The following is a 19619-nucleotide window of genomic DNA, read 5'->3' on the forward strand; positions in this document are numbered from 1 at the left end:
TTGGAAAATTATCTGATCCATCTTTCTTCCTCTGAATAGAGCTGATCTTTAATCATCCTAAGAGTAGAGCTTGCTGCCTTCTTCTTGAACATGCATTAAGATGCTGACACACACACACACACACACACACACACACACAAAGATGCTGACACGTACATCTCTTTCAACAGCTGGCATGATGGTCAATCAAGAAATAATCCCTTGTTTCTAAAAACTTCTCTTGCAAGCTGCATTCATACCAGTGTTTTATCAGTGAAGGAAGTGATCCTTATTCAATCTGTAATTTCATATAGTGAAGTTTTTAAGAACCCTTCTAATAAAGATGTTTCTAAGAATGCTTAAAAAAAAAAGCAAGAGGGATCCCTGAGTGGCGCAGCGGTTTGGCGCCTGCCTTTGGCCCAGGGCGCGATCCTGGAGACCCGGGATCGAATCCCACATCGGGCTCCCGGTGCATGGAGCCTGCTTCTCCCTCGGCCTATGTCTCTGCCTCTCTCTCTCTCTCTCTCTCTCTATGACTATCATAAATAAATAAAAATTGAAAAAAAATATTAAAAAAAAAAGCAAGAAAAACAAAAAGAGAGAAGGAAGAAAGGAACGAACCAACCACCCTTGATTTTTAGTTATATTTTGTGGCATTATGGTTTAGCTTCTCCATGGTCCTGTTTCTCTGGTCCACTATGTGAAAGAACTAATATATCTTGTTAATTTTAGCCATTCTAACTGCTATAAAGGAGGCATGGGATAATTGGGTGACAGGCATTAAGGAGGGCACTTGATGTGATGAGCACTGTTACATGTAACTGATGAATTATTGAAAATGACACCTGAAACCAATGATGTACTATATGTTGGCAAGTTGAATTTAAATTAAAAAAAGAAAATTTAAAAAAATGAACTAACATATCTTAACATTCTTCTCATAGCTATCTTCACCTTGTTTCTGCAGGCTATAAATGAGGGGGTTCAGCATATGAGTGACCACACTGTACTGCACGGAGAACATCATCTCCAGTCAGAACACAAAACTGAGCGATAGAACAAGATCGCAGTAATGAAGTGAGAAGACAAGTAAAAAAGGCCTCACACCTACAAGAGATGGAGCTGATGCTGAGGATGGTGGAAACAATGCAGGCATGGGAAGAAACAATCATTAGGAAGGTTCCAAAGAAATGCAAGACAGAGGAGCAGAGCAGGAGTGCGAAATTGGTGGAGGTATCAGAGCAAGACAAAGGGAAGAGAGAAGACCGCTCACAGCTGAAATGGGGAATAGTCTGGTCCTCACAATAGTCTAAATTGACAACCAAGAGGATATTGATGAGAGCATCAGCAAAGGCCAGGCCCCAGGAACTCCACACCATCCCAACACAGAGCTGGTTGTTCATCACCTGGCCCTAGAGCAGAGGGGAGGTGATGGCTACAAAGTGGTCATAGGCCACCACAGCCTGCAGAAAGGCCTCAGTGCCCCCTGTGGCAAACACAAAGAAGGCTTGAGCCAGACAGCTCTCTACAAAGATGACTGTGCTTTCAGAAGATAGTCTCCATCATCTTGGGGACTGTGATAGATGAGTGGCAGAGGTCCAGGAAGGGGAGTTGTCTCAAAAAGAAGTACATGGGCATAGGAGAAGTACAGGGAAGGTGAGAATTAGCCCTCATCACCAGCAGCATCACCAGGTTTCCCATCAGAGTGAGGAGGTAAAGCACCAGAAACAACATGGAGAGCAGAATCCAGGTCTGAGGGTCAGCAGACAACCTAAGGAGGATGGACTCACTGAACATGCTATGGTTTCCCATAGTGATAAAAATATTTACCCTGGAAATCCAAGAGAGACATCACAACTCCTTTTGTGCCTCCCAATTACCCCCACTGCCTTAGCCCTCCTGCACATGTGCATTATTTCACAAATGTACTGGAAACCATGTTCAAATATTTCTAAGCTGACTTCCTAATCATGATGAGAAATTTGATATTCTTGGATGACAGTCCACCACCCCCATCAACTCCTTATGCAGTTTTGTAGACCCTCATCTTATGTCCCTAGAGGTCTCCTTTCTTTTTATTTTCAAGATGAACATTAACACAAAGAACATTTTGTATATTCAGTGGGAATAGAGAAAATTTGTTGATGTGGCAAAGTAAAAGGCCAATAACAGAAGTAAAATCCTTGATAAAGGAACAATAAATGATCCAGAGCACAAGTGGTTTTGTCCATAGGTAGGAGGAGGGGCCCTTTACCTGTTGTAAATAAGAGGTAAGGTAAAGAGAGTGGGGACTAAGGTAGCTAGTTTGGTAGATTTTATGGCTGGAATATGAGAGACTTTCTGATTGATCACTGCAAAGTTGTTGATGAAATATGAGATGAAATTGTGAACAAAGTATACCTATCTATTATCTATCATCTATCTGTGTGTATACGTGGTGTGTGTTTTTAGTGATGGGGATTTTGATGACCCAAGAACAAAAAACTCAGGTACATCAAGTGGAAGACTAATTTACTACGGAAATGCAGTAAGATTAACCAATGATATATTTGCCCACTTCAGATTTGGAGACTAATTTATCTCCAGTAATATTTATCTGCTTAAGCACATGTATGGAGCAGAAAGACATCTGGTATCAAATGGGGTTTGTTTTTTTTCCAGGAATATGCAGTGACAAAAAAAAAGGTAAGAAAGTAAAGCATATTTGCAAAGTGAACAAATCACAGAATCAAGGCTATGTTAAGGAATTAAGCAGAGAATATGCAGAGGAATATGGCTAGAGCAAAAGCAGCAAAAACCACTGGTTTGGGTTTGAAGAACTGTTTCTACTTCTATAGGAACACTAGGGTAAGCAAGCTATAAATTCTGGAGATAGTGGTAAGATAGAGAAAGGCTTGAAATTCAGATCTCATAGGTATAAGTATTGAGATAACAAAGCGATGGGCGTTATTTTAAGAATAGGAAACTAAGATAGGGTAGAAGATTCTGTCTCTGGCATAGTAGAAGATAAAGTCTAGGGTGCTGAGTTAGCATGGTAAGGATTTCTCTTGTTTTTTGTTTTACTCTCTTTTCCTTTCATATAGATTAGTTTTAGAATTTAAAGAAAATTTAATGAAAAAATTTCAGCCCAAGATAATCAGGCAAGTTATAACCCTAGTGTGTTGTTGGAGGAAATGCCTACTTGCATTTGATCAGAGAGGTTGTTGCCCTGGAGTAGGATAATATCCGGTCACATATCCTGTGCCCAGTTTAAACCAGACTCTGCTCCTGTCAATGTCTCAGCCAGTTTGGAAGTCCACATGCTAACCCAACCCACATTTTCACACTCTAAAACTTGCACACTCTAAAACTTTCAAACTCTAAAAGCAGATGTTCATCTGCTTTGTTCTAACACATATGGCTTGTAACCTGACAGGATAACTACTGTTTAATGCTGTCAAAGTCCATTCTACCCTGGCCTTTCGTTCTAATTCAAGACAACTAACTATATTCAGTTGATCAAAGACTGGTCTCTCCTACCTTGACTGTTAACAAGCACTGGATGGCTAAGTTCAGTTACCTATCTGAATAAATAGTAACACCAGATGGTAGCAGCTATATTTTGAGATCCACTGACAAATTATTCAAATCCAGGGAAAATTATTCAGCTTGTTCAGACAGTATTGAGAATCTTGTGTGAGGGCAGATTTGAGAAGAATTCTACTGAAAATTATTATTTGTAGTGAAATATATGTTGGCAATAAGAAATGACAAATTATGTATATTATTTTTCCAAAATATACATATTTATTTCCAGTTATTTGAGAATGGACTATGAAAATAATGGCTAAAATTTTCATATTTCACTCATATATTTAGATCTGATCACAGTGCCCATTTGGGCTCCTGCTGCCCAGATCGCATTATCTCCAGAGGCCATGGACAAAGCAGCTGGTAGAGAGCTGAAGAAGGAAATCCTTTATGTCAGGCAAAAGGCACACAATACCCAGAGTGTGGAAGGAAAGGGACTTCTATGCCCTGTGACATGATTTTAGGGCAACACAAAGAAAAACCCCTTTCTTATCTTCAACCTCCAAAAACTCCTGTCTTATTTACTGCAAAAGATTCTATGAATTATGGGATGAAGTTTATCCTTGAAACAAAGTGAAGACAAGGTAAGCTTGCCTAGTGTATTTGCACACATAAAATACAATGACAGCAAGAAAAGTTGCCATCAGGGGCCGGACTTCCACAGAAGTAGAGCAACATATTCTTTTTAGGGTATTTGTAAAGGGTCTGTCAGAGGCATTCCCTTAAAATAAGTATGTAAGTAAAATAATAAAAACAAACCTTTTTACTGTAGCTGATGACCAAAATATTACCATTAGTGATTTCTTTCTTCTGCTGTTTCTAAACATAAAATGTCAACAACTTTGGAAAACATGACATAGTAGTTTTGCTTGCAGGTAGCAACATCATTAGACGGAGAGTGTTAATTGGATCTCATCCAAAGGAAAAAATAGCTAAAGGCTGGTCAGTGCAGAATGAAATGTGAAACGACTTTATTTCATAATGTTGATCAGAAAGCATTAGCAGAGAACATTAATAGCGTATGAATGAGTAGGAAGCAGGAGAAAATGGTCCCGCATTTTACTGATTTTGAAAGACAAGCTTGGTCACAAAAGAGCTTGAAGCCCTAGGTAAATGAAGAGGCACCCATATGCAGAAAAAAAATACCAAAACCAGATTTAAGTAGGTATTGGAGACAACCATCACCTAGTTCATCATTTTTGCCCAGACTGTGCCTCAATTCTGCCTCACATGTCTCAGGGGTAGGCCATCTGAAGATTATTGTAACCACAAATAAAGTAATTCTCTGAGGCTCATTAAGACTGGTTGATGAGGAGGCAGTTTAAGCCATGAAGAGTGGGAAATACGCTCCTAATGTCCTACCATATCCCTATCCATGCTGCTTTCAGATGGTAGACTCAGCTTCCCCAACATAAAATAAGGGCATTATGCCCGGTTCAGTAAATATAGCACAATGTTGCCAACATCCTGCAACCTGGACAGGCATATGTGTGGTGTGACCCAATTATATCACTTATTAGCTGTTTAATGTTTGATCTTTTAAACTATAATTGCTCCATATAATAGTAAACTGTGTAAATTTGGGGGAAATAATATATGTCTTATATTTGGTTGAATTAGCTTATACATAAATAGCTAGACGCAGGATTTCCGATCTTTTGTAAATGTTAATGCATCTCAAGAAGAGGAAGAAGAAGGGTATTTTAAATGAGTAGACTAGAGTGTATTAGGGAAGAGATAATATGAGGCCATATTGCAGAAAAGCTGTCTCTAGACCTGGAGATAGTGTCTAGACTTGAGAACGGTGAAAAGACAACAGGATTCAAGGGGAAGCTAAGATTCTTAGAAATCAAGAAGAGAGTAAGGGAGTTAAGGGGAAAAGGGAGTAGCAGGAGGAAACAAAATCATCAGAGGATTCAGAGGAACATTTTCATACTCTTGAATTCTTTTAATGGAGAAAGTATCCTGGAGTATTGAGACAATAGGTGAAAGGATCAGGGATCTGGTGATATTCATTAAAAGAAGATGTACCACAACTTCCCAACTCTGGGAATAGATATTTTCACGTATTTTCCTCTGTAACTCTAAATATTTTGCTGACAGCATTATCTGAACAAAGGACTCTGATGCCCCACCAATCAAAAGACCAGTTGGTTTAGGCTGAACTAAGGAACCCAGGAGACCAGCTCAATAACCTATATTCCTAGGAGTTAACAGCTTGAAGCTACAGTCTAGACTAAGCTGCTAAGAAGCTTGAACTTTAAGACGTTAGGGATTTTCTCACGTGTAACCTTTGCAACTTGTAAACTGAAATAATCAACTTAAACTCCTAGCTGTGTTTTCCTGCTAGTCTGCTGGGAACTGAAGAGAGGCAGGATTGGAAAAGAGAATTTAGAATTTTTACCCTCGGGAACATACAGGCCATATGGACCTTCAGAGAATTAACCTAGAATGTGAAGAGAGACTTACAGCTAACCTCCAAATTATCCTTTCATATGTGCATGAGATTATTTTATTTATTCAACTAGGGTTAACGTTAATCAGTACTAGTATTAATCAAGTAAGGTAATTTTTTAACATTTTAAAATAATTCTAATCCTAATTTGTATCTAACCATACAACAAATAGGTGGTCATGGTAAAGTATATAAGGAGAATGTAAATTTCAGTAGCTTTCCTCATTCTTATGTTACCTCTTATGTTACCTCAAAGATCTTATGTTACCTCAAACATTATTCTTATGTTACCTCAAAGATCAGAGAGCCAAAAAGGGAGAAGTTGTTAAAGATATCTGGTCTAATTATACTCAGTAACTAGGGAAATATCCATAGGAATTAGTAGGATGTTGGCTATATGTGTGTGTGTGTGTGTGTGTATGTGTGTGTGTATAAAACAAATTTTACATATATGGATATGTGTGTGTATAAAATTTAGTTTTCAAAAAATAAATATCTTAAGTATAAAAATGACTACATATAGGAGGATGGAGAAAACAAACAGAATGGGGAAAACAGGGAAGAAAATGATGCTTCTTTTAAAAAGATTTTATTTATTTATTCATGAGAGACACACAGAGAGAGGCAGAGACATAGGCAGAGGGAGAAGCAGGCTCCCTGTGGGGAACCCAATACAGGGACTTGATCCCAGGACCTGGGATCATGCCCTGAGCTGAAGGTAGACGCTCAACCACTAAGCCACCCAGGCGTCCCTTTATCCATGATTCAAGCCAATGGTGAGTTGGGTTCTTCTTATGCTTATATTATCTCTGAACTTCCCTTCTAAGCTTGTTGTTCCTGCCTATAGCTGAAGAAGTTTCCCTGCTTTTAAGGATTCATGTGATTAGACTGAGCCTACCTAGATAATCCAGGCTACTCTCCCTATTTTAAAGTCTATAATTTTATATGTCTGCCCGATCCCTTTTGCCATATAACATACTCATCGTTTCCAGGGATTTGGAAGGACCTCTTTGGGGGGCCAGCCTGACTATCCCAGGAACTTCTTGACATGAATTAAGAAATGTAACAAATTCACTATTGTTACTATATTTGTTAAAAATATGACCTCAGGAAGGACAATTGTTAGGGGAGCTGGATTTCATGGTCTCTTTAGGCACTATAGTCAGATTGACTCTGTTCCAAATGGTGTCTTTTCTTGTTGTTTATTCCTGCTAAGTACCTGCATTTTCTAGAATAAGATTCTGAGTAACCTCACTTGGGTCTTGGCTTTACTCCTTGCCACAGTGCACTGTCAGGAGAAAGGAATAGAAAGGTTAGTCTATCCTAGGTTATAGGATCATCCTATCTTACAGACGTGAATTTGAGAGAATGAGTTTTCCTAAAGATTTGGGTTTAATTACTTGAAGAAGTGTGAAAGAGTAATAAGCAACCAATAGCAATACATGTCCACATAGATATGAAAAATAAATCAACATTTTTATTAAATGATCCCCTAAAAAAGAAGGCTTACCCGATGCATTTCTCCTTTTCTGAATAAGATTGAACCTTATCATCCTGACATAATAGTTTTCTGTCCTATTCACAAACATTTTCAAGGAAATAAACGCCACTATGTTCTCTGTAGCATCTAGCATCATGGACAATGAAGAAACTCTCCTTAAAATCCATTATTTGATCATGTAGCATAATAGTTCATTTTCCTTTAGTCATGATTTTGTATCTACTACATTAAAGAATAGAAATATTTTCTGAAGATTCTTCCCATAGCTGCCTTCACCTCCTTGTTCTGCAAGCTGTAAATGAGCGGGTTCAGCATGGGAGTAATGACACTATATTGCAAGGAGAACATCATCTCCAGAGGGGAGCCTGAAGTTGGCAAGAGATAGCTGAGGAAACCTGAGCCATAGAACAAGATCACAGTAGTAAGGTGGGAGGAGCAGGTGGAGAAAGCCTTGCCTCTGCCTGAGGTAGAGCTGATGCTCAGGATGGTGAAGACAATGCGGGCATAGGACAAAACAATCATTAGGAAGGTTCCAAAGAAATGCAGGAAAGAGGAGCAGAGCAGAAGTGTGAAATTGGTGGAGGTATCAGAGCAAGACAGAGGGAAGAGAGAAGACAGCTCACAGCTGAAATGGGGAATAGTCTGGTCCTCACAATAGTCTAAATTGACAGCCAAGAGGATATTGATGAGAGCATCAGCAAAGGCCAGGCCCCAGGAACTCCACACCATCCCAACACAGAGTTGGTTGTTCATCACCTGGCCATAGAGCAGAGGGGAGGTGATGGCTATACAGCGGTCATAGGCCATCACAGCCAGCAGACAGGCCTCAGTGCCCCCTGTGGCAAACACAAAGAAGGCCTGAGCTAGGCAGCTTTCTACAAAGATAGTTTTACTCTCAGAAAGTAGATTCTCCAGCATCTTGGGGACTGTGACAGATGAGTGGCAGAGGTCCAGGAAGGAGAGTTGTTGCAAAAAGAAGTACATGGGTATGTGGAGGTGAGAATCAGCCCTAATCACCAAGAGCATCAAGAAATTTCCCATCAGAGTGAAGAGATAAATCAGAAGGAATAGCACAAAGAGTATTACCTGAATACTGGGGTCAATAGATAGTCCAAGAAGAATGAACTCACTGATAGCACTGTAGTTTTTCATTGCCATATAGAGAAGTGTTCTCTCTGGAAAACAAGAAGATCCACCAAAAATCTTTCAGTGTCTCTCAGTTTCCCCAGCACCTAGATCTTATTCTACATGAATATCTTTTCATTACTGTCCCACAATCCACATTCAGGTATTTAAAAGTCAATTTCTTGATCATCATCTTGCCAGTGATATTTTAAATAAGCCAAGATCCTAGTTTTTACTACAATATTTTGGGGAACTATAATGTTTTTATGTAGTTTAGAGTGATACATTTGAAAAGAAGTTTTCTGCTATGAGAAGAAGGTGGAGAAGAAAATTTCAGGAGGGCATTACTTGAGAAACTGAGGTAGGATTAAGTCTAAATTAAGAGGATGTAGGTAGGAGTAGGGATACTTTATGCCTAGAAGAAGTTAAGAAGGCAAGAAGTGTTTCCATTTGACTCCCTCCATCTGTTTTCAATAAAGTGTAAATAAAATCATTGGTTGTGCATGTGTATGTGTGTGAGCATGCCCACATGTACACAATAAATTATAAAGGTATTGATGATGATAAAATTAAGTGCACAATCATGGGACTAGGGACCAAGGTGAAGTGTAAGAAACTATTACAGGATAGGAGGACAATAAGACATCAAGGAATTAGAAACTGGATGTGGAATTAGATTGTTCTCGATTCTTCTAATTTTAAATTTCCTTCATTTTATTTAATGGCATCATATTGTAATTTAATTTTAAAATACATTAAAAAATAATAATAAATTTTAAAAAACTAGTAGCCTAGATCATGATGCACAGTAATATTTTAGGTGGGCTTTGTAAGCAATGGTATATGACTACAATTGGTCATGAGAAGCTGTTCTCAGTTAATAGGACAACATTCTAGTTAGATCACCATGTTAACCCTAAAAATCACATATCCAGGAATATATGTAATCACTACTCCTGTCCAAGCCATTATTGCAGATAAGATCCCCACATGGTTATCTAAACTCTCTCCTTATACTCTGAAACTTGTGCGTATACTCTCATAGTGGCTTGATATTTTAGACTTCATCTGAGTCTCAGTATAACTGTTCAATATTCTTGCCTCAAACTGGAAGTGCTTCCTGGCCCTTGCTATTCTATTTTAGCACTACTTCATTTACTCCACCATCAGTGAAAACTGAGGGAACTGTCCTGTTGTTCATTCACTGACTGACAGCTAAGCCTCCCAGCCCACGTAAGGAACAAAACCTAATTATCTGAATTCTCATTGGTAGTACACTGTTTTGTGGCAACAATACTTTCAAATTCAGTAAGTAATAAAACTCTTCAGCTTGTGAAGAGAACATTAAGAATGCTGTTTTAAGGGAGAAGTAGAAAATCATATTTTGGAAGTTAACATGATGGATTCAACACCAGCAATGTAAAATAATAAATTGTGAACAATATGTGATATTTACTTAGTTACTTGGGGTCAGAATATAGCATATAATCCCTTAAAGTCTTCTTCTTTCACTCTTTAGTTATAGTAATCTTGTGCATGGGGGCTCCCAATGCTTATCCTGAGATCACCCCATCACTCCCAGGGCAAACCAAGAGAACCCAGGCAAGGGTTCACAGTAGCCAGGAGTGAGGCTTGTGTTGTACTATTTCAGAGCCAGCACTTACAAAATAAAATTCCCTTTCTGTTGCCTACCAACATAGTCCAACTAACGAGATCCAGAGATTCCATGAACTATAGCGAAAATCTGAACCTTGGATCAAGGCAATACCTTGCAAAGAAACAACCATTCTGATAAAAGTCAATGCTAGGGCTTTGATTTCACAGTAAGTTTCTTCTTTAACATTTAGAGATTCTCAGAACAACCTTTTAAAAACAAAATTAAGAAATGTTAGTAAGATGGTGGAATAAGAGATCCCAGCCCTTGTCCCCTCAAAGAAATACTGATTTAACAACCATCCATGGATGAAAATACCTTTATGAAAGATCTGGAATCCAGGTGACAGATTACAGCACCCTGGTGGAACACAGAAATGAGAAAAGACACATTTGAAAGGGAAAAAATATCTTTACTTGTGTCAATCTTCTCACAACTCAGCAAAGAGAACCACAAAAAAAGATATCCCTGACCCACAAGTTCTCCCATGGTAGAAAAAGAGGGCAAGCATACCCACAGATGCCAGCCCCAGATTTACCTGCCTATGAACCCCAGCAAAAAGCACAAGGCCAGCCCACATACTCCATCAGTCAGTCTGCTCATGGTCCCCACCAGCCAACCTACCCAGAATATCTGGCCCAGCTGACAGTGAAGGACTTTTCTTGCTAAAGTTCCTCTTGAAAAAATATGTGCACCCCAATATTCATTGCCATGTTATTCACAGTAACCAAGACATAGTAGCAACCTAAGAGTCCATCACAGATTAATGGATAAAGAAAACATCATATACACATGTAATAGAATATTACTCAGCCTTAAAAAAGGAAATCCTGCCATTTGCAACAGCACTGATGAACTTGGAGGTCTATATGCTAAGTGAAATAAGCCAGACGCAGAAGGAAAAATACTCCATGAGAACACTTATATGAGGAATCTAAAATAGTCAAACCCATAGAAGCAGAGAGTAAAATGTGGTTACCAGGGGCTGATAGGAAGGAAAAATAGGGAGGTATTAATTAGTCAAAGGGTACAAAATCAGTTATACAAGATGAGTAAATCCTAGAGGTCTACCATATACCATGGTGACAAGAGTTAGTAATACTATATTATATACTTAAAAAGTGGCTAACAGGGTATATCTTAAGTGTTCTTATCACACACAAAAATTGCAATGATAAAGAGGGTGAGAAGAAACTTTTGGAGGTGATGGGTATGTCTATGGCATAGATTGTAATGGTGGTCTTAGAGTGTATACTTACCTTCAAATTCATCAAGTTAATACATTAAATATGTACAGATTTTTCTTTGTCAATGTCCTCTCAATAAAGTGCTTTAAAATTTATATTAAAACTTCCATTTTTATCGCGGCTCATTTATTTCTTCAATCTTTATTTCAAAATTTAAAGTAAACAGCTCTGGGAACATAATATAATAGGTTTTTTTCTAAATATTAACATCATTATGTGCAGGAAATTAGTTGGCTCTTGCCCCAACTAAAAGTTCCCTGAGAAGTATTAATTTCAGAGTCAGACAAAGGGTACCAAGCATAATAAACAGCTCATAAGGGTTACTCAGAATGTGACAGTGAAAAACATGAATGAATGAATGAGTGAATGAATGAATGAATGAATGAAGAGACTGCTTTTGAAAGACAAGCCAGTCTATGTGACCAAGATACAAGCTTCTAAATGGTCTGTATTAGTTGAAGTCCCTGACTTGATGAGGGGCACTTGGTATTAGGGGAAAATATAAAATGAGAAGTGCCAAAGATAAACATCACCTTTTTTCTATGTGTCCTGGTTTTGCTTTATGTCCTGCTCCTTGACTGATGCGATATGTCATATGCTCTGGGTAGATTAAGGGAGGTCTTTGTCTGGTTTGGTTTCACTAAGTTTTACTAAACAAACCTGGAAATCAACAGTATTATTACATAAATTAGACTGCAGTAAAATTTCCCAAGGATTTATATGCAAATCACAATGATTCCTATTATGCACTTGATTGACAAGATTTTAAACAGTACTTCTCCACATGAGTGAGGACTAGCTGTATACATCACACAGTAACTAAGATCATCTTATGGAGTTTCCAGTTCCCGCTTGCCAGGAAGAGCACCAAATAAAAAAGCTTACTACATCTGTGGTAGCTTTTAACAGTCACATTTGTCCTAGAAGCATGGACAACATGGTGAGACACAAAAAGAATGACACAAAAAGTAATAATTCTTTAGAGCGAAATACTCTCTTAGAGGGCAAGAAAGCACTACATTTCAAAAGCTTCAAATTCCACTTGTTAAAATATAAACTCAGTATTAGATATTTATTGAATTATTGTTATTCATCTCAGGCCTGTCAATGGGCTTGTGATTATGTAAGAGGATATCTCTATTCATAGGAAATGGATGCTTAAATATTCACGAGTGAGGTACAATGTCATAACTTACTTTCAAATGATTCAGCAGATCAAATTAGATAAATACATACTGATAAATTAATAGATAAAGTATATGCAGCAAAATGCTAACAATTTGTGGATCTAGGTGAAAGTTATACTATCGTATTACTCTTTCAACTTTCCTATATGTTTATATATTTTCAAAATGAAAAATGTTTTTAAAATTCTTGAATAAACCTTCCCACACACAAACTTAATAACTAAGTTTTACTTAGACTTTTCCACTGTGGAAGATCAAATTAAAGCTAAATGTAGTTCTTAAAATACAAAAATTTATAGAAAACAGTTACAGTATATTTCCCTTAGTTACCAAGGCCATTGTGTTTACAATATAAATCTGATAGTAAAATATTATTCTTGGTTAAAACACATTCCCCTCTATGCCCACCAAACACACTCCAAATAAACAAATTATTTATTCAAATACATAATTAAGACAACTATTTATGTGCTTTTTCCTTTTGCTTTTGTCAGGTGGAAATCGTGAATTCTCACCTCTGTAAGAAACAAGAATATATAGAACTTGACCAACATATATAAGATATATGCTAGGTAAAGTGACCAAAACTGAAAAGCAACTGAGAAATCATACTTCAAATCCCTAATATTGAAGCAACAAAGAATCTAACATTCTGTTAATACAGTGAAAATCAGCTGGTTAGGGGAGAAATCCAACCAGTTGTTTGCCCTGCACACATCAACCAAGTAGCTGGACCAACTACTTTAATGTTCAGGTGTGATGAATATCCAATCTATGGTGCTCACTAGGTTAGCCTTTTCTGCCAACATGGTTGTGCCTTGAGATCTTTAGTTAACAGCATTAAAGCCATATTTTCACAGTCAAAATGGTGCAAAAAACCCCAAACAACTAAAGTCAAAGACAGAAATGGAAAACACGTCTTGAATTACTGAATTGTTTGGTTTTCTGATGATTTTAAATATTTAAATAACTTAATTTTTAGGTATAGATTTGCAGAATAAAATGTTGAACGAGAAACTTATAAACAAATAATCATTTGTGTGCAGTTGCTCCACAAATATAGATATGAGTGAGTTTTACAGTGTTGTGATTCTTTTACAAGTATCTTTTTGACTTTGTTTATTGCTTTATGTTGATATCTAAAATCATACTCATTGTCAGCATGGATAAGTTTATGCTGACAATTCCAATTTCTGTTGTGAGGGAATTAGAAATCTATTGATGAAAATGTGCTATATGCTATATATAGTCAGTTTTGACTTTACTTCTTGGTTTTATACACACATATGAAGATGAAGTAGTAAGATCTCTGCTTAAGAAAGCAAGACCCACCAAATATACTTATTGTTGCAATGTATGCATTTCTTAAAGATATTACTTTATAGTACTGATATTTAAGGAAATGCTGACAACTCATAAAATTACATAAAATAAATCTATAACTTACCTGATACAAATTCTGTGATTTTTAAAAAGATTTTATTTATTTATTCATGAAAGAGGCAAAGTGAGAGGCAGAGACAATGGCAGAGGGAGAAGCAGGCTCCTCACAGGAGCCTGATGTGGGACTCGATTCCAGGACCCCGGGATCACGACCTGAGCCAAAGGCAGACACTCAATCACTGAGCCACCCAAGCACCCCCGTGATTTATTTTTTAACTGCAAAAATGCAACTTCCTGGAATTCAGGGCATAAAAAAGATTTTAATATACAAATACTAGAAATAATGTGCTTGATATTCTTACCTGCTCAGGTAATGTCAGTGGCCCAACCTTTCCAAACCCTGATAAAATTCAAGTTCTATGCCAAAAGGTAAGGAAAAGCAGCAGAGGCATAGCAGATCTCCTTGGAGGCAGACATTTGTAGGGCCCTATCCCAGATCTTCTATTTTCTAGATATGTGAGCTTAAAAAAGAAATTTCATCTTTTAATTTCATGTTTCCCATCTGCACAGTGGGGCTAATAATACCCAATGTTATAGTAATTTAATTGGATAATTTACATAAAATACAAGCTTTAAAGAAACTCAGTTTTCAATTTATTTTAAATGTTTAATATTTCAAAGGATGAGGAAAAGAAGGACATCTGAGAAACTGACTAGAACATCTTAGGGAACAGATAAAAAATAGTCATCCTGGAGGAAATAGCATTGCAAAAGAGCTCGACAGTAAAAAAAAAAAAAAAAAAAGCTTAGATGAAAGGAATAAAAAATAAGTGTCTTAGAAAGCCATAAGAGAAGGAAAGCAGGAGAGAAGGGAGAAGAAAGTAGCTCATGGAACTGGTCAGACTGGGTGACGGGCACTGAGGGGGGCACTTGATGGGATGAGCACTGGGTGTTATGCTATATGTTGGCATATCAAACTCCAATAAAAAAATATATATACAAAAAAAGAAGAAGGAACAAAAACATCAGACAATTTAGGAAGGACATTATTATGGTCTTGGCTTGTATTCTGAGGTCAGAGTTAATCAGTGAAGCCATCCTTGCTCAGGTGATTCCCATAGAGAGAATGTACTACAATTACTCTGCGACTAGGCATACTTTTCAGTCTAAGAAGCTGATTATGAAAAAAGAAGTAGGTTTACCCAAGCTCCAAAAGACCCTGTAGATAAATCTTCAGAAATTTTTTCTAATTTCTGCTTGAGAATCATGTCATCCAAATAATTTATTTCATCTTTCTTAATCCTGACAACACAATCATTTGTCCACTTAACTTCCTTTACAATAAATATCTTGCTGTTTGCACTATCCAAATAATGGATCCTCCTATGTAACCAATCAGAGGCAGGCAGCTGGATATTGTCGGTTGATGGGTTGTAGGATAGAATGAGGAGTCTAAGAGGCAGCTGGCTAATGTCAGGCAGTCCCTAGAGTCACACTAGAAGTTTGACTTTGGACTCATTAACTAAAAGGAACAACTTCTGGGAGTGCAACAAGGGACTTTATTATGCAATATCTTTGGAATTTCTGTGTTGAAGCAATCACTTTGGACTACTGAATGACAAGCCCTGCCATTCTGATGAGAGTTCCATAGGAACAGGGAGGGAAAAGAAAATAAAAGAAAATTTGGTCTCTGTGTAGGAAGCCAAGATTTTCCCACAGGCCAAATACAAGGTGGATGAACCCTCCTGGGATTTACTATGGAAACTGAGAAGTGACTGAATTTATCTCCTGATCATCTTCCCATGTGTATATGAAATAGGTTTGTAAATACAAGTGAGCTAAATATCAGGATAATCAAATGAGTAAAAACAAGACAAACTTGCTTTCATTAGTTTTTCATTATGTAAGAAATTATGAAACAATCTCCTGCCATATCATTAGGCACTATACCACCTTACCTAGACACAATGATTTAGCAGAAAATGCTCAGAGGCATTTTCTATATATATATATGAGATCCATAGGTTTGCTCCAGCTTGTTTTCATCATTTAATTATATACTTTGGAGGTCTTTTCATGTCCACATGTAATATCCACCTTTTTCCTCTTTATGCCTATGTGATATTCTTAACACAGATCTGCCATAATTTAGTCATTCTCCCATTGATGACTATTCAAGCTGATTCCAAGTCAAATCTATTGTAATTAGTGCTATACTGAGCAAAAACTTATTGTGTCTATGTCTTGTGTATGTATGCTAGTTACTTTGTCGTCTAGAATGCTATATTGCAATTGCTGCATCAGTATCAAATAGAGATGTTTGAAATCTGGTTTGATAGTTTACATATTCCAATTCTGTTATACCAACTTACTGTTGTTTATTGACTACGTGAGGTTATCTATTTGACTATGTAGACTCATTGAGTAGATAGATAAGCTCACATAGTTGTTTATTCTCACACTCCCCTTAACATGTTAAGAATAACATGTGAGAATAAACAAGATCAGAGCCATGCATGTAAGTCATTCAGCCTCTCAAAGGAGACTTCTTCATCTCTAGGGGAGAACAGGAAAATTTTATGTGTCTACAGTTTCAGTAAAATATCACTTTGAGAAGACATATAATCTAAAGCCAATAAATTTAAATTAGTACAATGACAGGAAAACAAAGTCATAATAATTTTTGTATTTTTATCATCATAATTAATTTTCATAACTACTGCTGGCACAGATCAACTTCAATTGCAGTGAAGATTTCCAATGAAGACCAAGCAAGCATTTATTTGGCACACTGTTCTATTAAAAACATATAGCAATGACAGGTAAAGTACAAAAGGAATTTAACCACTTATCTGAAATCTGATCTTTCGGTATTCTATTTTATGAACATTTCACAATTTATCCATTGTTCCGTTGATTGGTATTTTAATTGTTTCCACTTTTTGGCTAATATGCATAAAGTTGGTATGAACAATCTTATAAAAAATCTTTTATGTAGACATACATACTAATTTTCCTTGAATATTAGAGGAATTGCTGCTAACTATATGTTTAGTCTTAGAAACTGGCAAACTAATATCCAAAGTGTAACACTGCATGCTCAGTACCAATGTTATAAGGGTTTCAGTTGCTTCACATTCTTGTCAATATTTTGTATTGTTAGTCTTTTTTCTTAATTTTAGCAAATCAGATTCATGTGAAGTAGAAAATCATTGTGGTTTAATTTCATTTTACCAATCGTGTTGGGGACCCTTCTATATGTTTATAGGCCACCTGGGAATCCCCAACATCTTATTTTATTATCCCTTCCCTTCTCCTACATTCAACCATTTTGTTTTTTAAATCCCATATATGAGTGAAATCATATTTGACTTTCTCTGACTGACTTATTTGGCTTAGCATAACACCCTCTAGTTCCACCCACGTGGTTGCAAATGGCAAGATTTCATTCTTTTTGATGGATGAGTAATATTCCACTGTGTGTGTGTATATGTATGTATATATACACACTATATACACATCGTGTATATATATATGTATGCATATATACTATTTATATGCATACATATATATATATATATATACACACACACACACACACTACTTCTTTATCCATTTGTTGATGGACATCTGGGCTCTTTCCATATTTTGGCTATTATGGACATTGCTGCCATAAACACTGGATTCATATGCCCCTCGAATCACAATGTTTGCGTCCTTCGGATAAATACTTAGTAGTGCAATTGCTGGGTCATAGAGTAGCTCTATTTTTAACTTTTTGAGGAGCCTCCATACCGTTTTCCAGAGGGGCTATACCAGTTTACATTCCCACCAACAGTGTAAGAGGATTCCCTTCTCTCCCCATCCTCGCCAGCAACTGTAGTTTCCTGAGTTGTCCATTTTAGCTAACCTGACTGGTGTGATGTGGTATCTCATCATGGTTTTGATTTGTATTTCCTTGATACCAAGTGATGTTAAGCATTTTTTCATATATCTGTCAGACATTTGTGTGCCTTATTTGGAAAAATATCTGTTCATGTCATCTGCCCATTTCTTGACTGGATTTTTTATTTTTTTGGTTGTTGAGTTTGATAAGTCTTTATAGATTTTGGACACTAGTCCTTTATCTGTTATGTCATTTGAGAATATCTTTTCCCATTCAAAAGATTGCCTTTTAGTTAATTTAATTGTTCCTTTGATTTTTATACTGGTGAAATCTCAATGGTTCATTTTCACTTTTCTTTCCCTTGCCTTGGAGACATGTCTAGCAAGAAGTTGCTATAGCCAAGATCAAAGAGGTTACTGCCTGTGTTCTCCTCTAGATGTTGATGGATTCCTGTTTCATGTTAGGTCTTTCATCCATTTTGAGTTTATCTTTGTGTATGGTGTAAGAAAGTTGTCCCATTTCATTCTTTGGTATGTAGCTGCCCAATTTTCCTAATACTATTTGTTGAAGAGATCTTTTCCCGTTGGATATTTTTTCCTGCTTTGTCAAAGATTAGTTGACCTTAGAACTGAGGTCAATTCTATTCTGTTCCACTGATCTATGTGTCTGGGTTTTTTTTTTTTGCCAGCACCATAATGTCTTGATGATGACAACTTTGTAATACAGCTTGAAGTCTGGAATTGTGATGCCTCTAGCTTTGGTTTTCTTTTTCAACAATCCTGTGGTATTCAGGGTATTTTCTGGTTCCATACAAATTTTCAGATTATTTATTCCAGCTCTGTGAAAAATGTTGGTGGTATTTTGATAGAAATTGCATTGCATGTGTAGATTGCTTTGGGTAGCATAGACATTTTAATAATTTTTTGTTCTTCTAATTCATGAGCATGGAATGTTTTTCCATTTCTTTGTGTCTTCCTCAATTTCTTTCATAAGTGTTCTATAGTTTTCAGAGTACAGATCCTTTACCTCTTTGGTTAGATTTATGCCTAGGCATATCATGGTTTTAGGTTCAATTGCAAACAGGATCAATTCCTTGATTTCTTTCTTCTGCCTCAGTGTTAGTGTACAGAAATGTAACTGACTTCTGTGCATTGATTTAATATCCTGTGACTTTGCTGAATTCCTGTATCAGATCTAGCAATTATGGGGTAGAGTCTTTTGGGTTTTCCACATAGACTATTATGTCAACAGCAAAGAATGAAAGTTTGACTTCTTCTTTGCCAATTTGGATACATTTTGTTTCTTTTTGTTGTCTGATTGCTGAGGCTAGGACATCCAGTACTATGTTGAACAACAGTGGTAAGACTGGACATCCCTGTCATGTTCCTAACCTCAAGGAAAAAACTCGCAGTTTTTCCCCATTGTGGATGATATTTTCTGTGGGTTTTCTGTATGCAGCTTTTATTATATTGAAGTATGTTCCCTCTATCACTCCACTGCAGAGAGTTTTTATCAAGAAAAGATCCTGTGTTTCATCAAATGCTTTTTATGTGTCAATTAAGAGGATCATATAGTTATTGTCCTTTCTTTTATTAATGTGGTGTAACACATCTATTGATTTGTGGGTATTAA

General features: G+C 36.8%; 1 protein-coding gene, 1 long non-coding RNA gene and 1 pseudogene across 2 annotated transcripts in view; all 3 read right to left on the reverse strand.

The window, feature by feature from the left end:
- Positions 1–19619, reverse strand: part of LOC119877652 — an 82470-nt gene that overhangs the window by 21525 nt on the left and 41326 nt on the right. The window lies entirely within an intron of this gene.
- On the reverse strand, positions 895–1791 carry OR8S4P (olfactory receptor family 8 subfamily S member 4, pseudogene; annotated as a pseudogene).
- OR8S3 (olfactory receptor family 8 subfamily S member 3) lies at positions 7728–8663 on the reverse strand. Its single transcript, NM_001388763.1, has one exon. The coding sequence runs from the start codon at positions 8661–8663 to the stop codon at positions 7728–7730; it is 936 nt and encodes a 311-aa protein (NP_001375692.1).

This window comes from Canis lupus, chromosome 27 (genome assembly GCF_011100685.1).
Source record: "Canis lupus familiaris isolate Mischka breed German Shepherd chromosome 27, alternate assembly UU_Cfam_GSD_1.0, whole genome shotgun sequence".
NCBI lineage: Eukaryota > Metazoa > Chordata > Mammalia > Carnivora > Canidae > Canis > Canis lupus.

Excerpts from the sequence above, each read along its gene's own strand:
- OR8S3 (NM_001388763.1), bottom strand. The coding sequence starts at position 8,663 with ATGGCAATGAAAAACTACAGTGCTATCAGTGAGTTCATTCTTCTTGGA.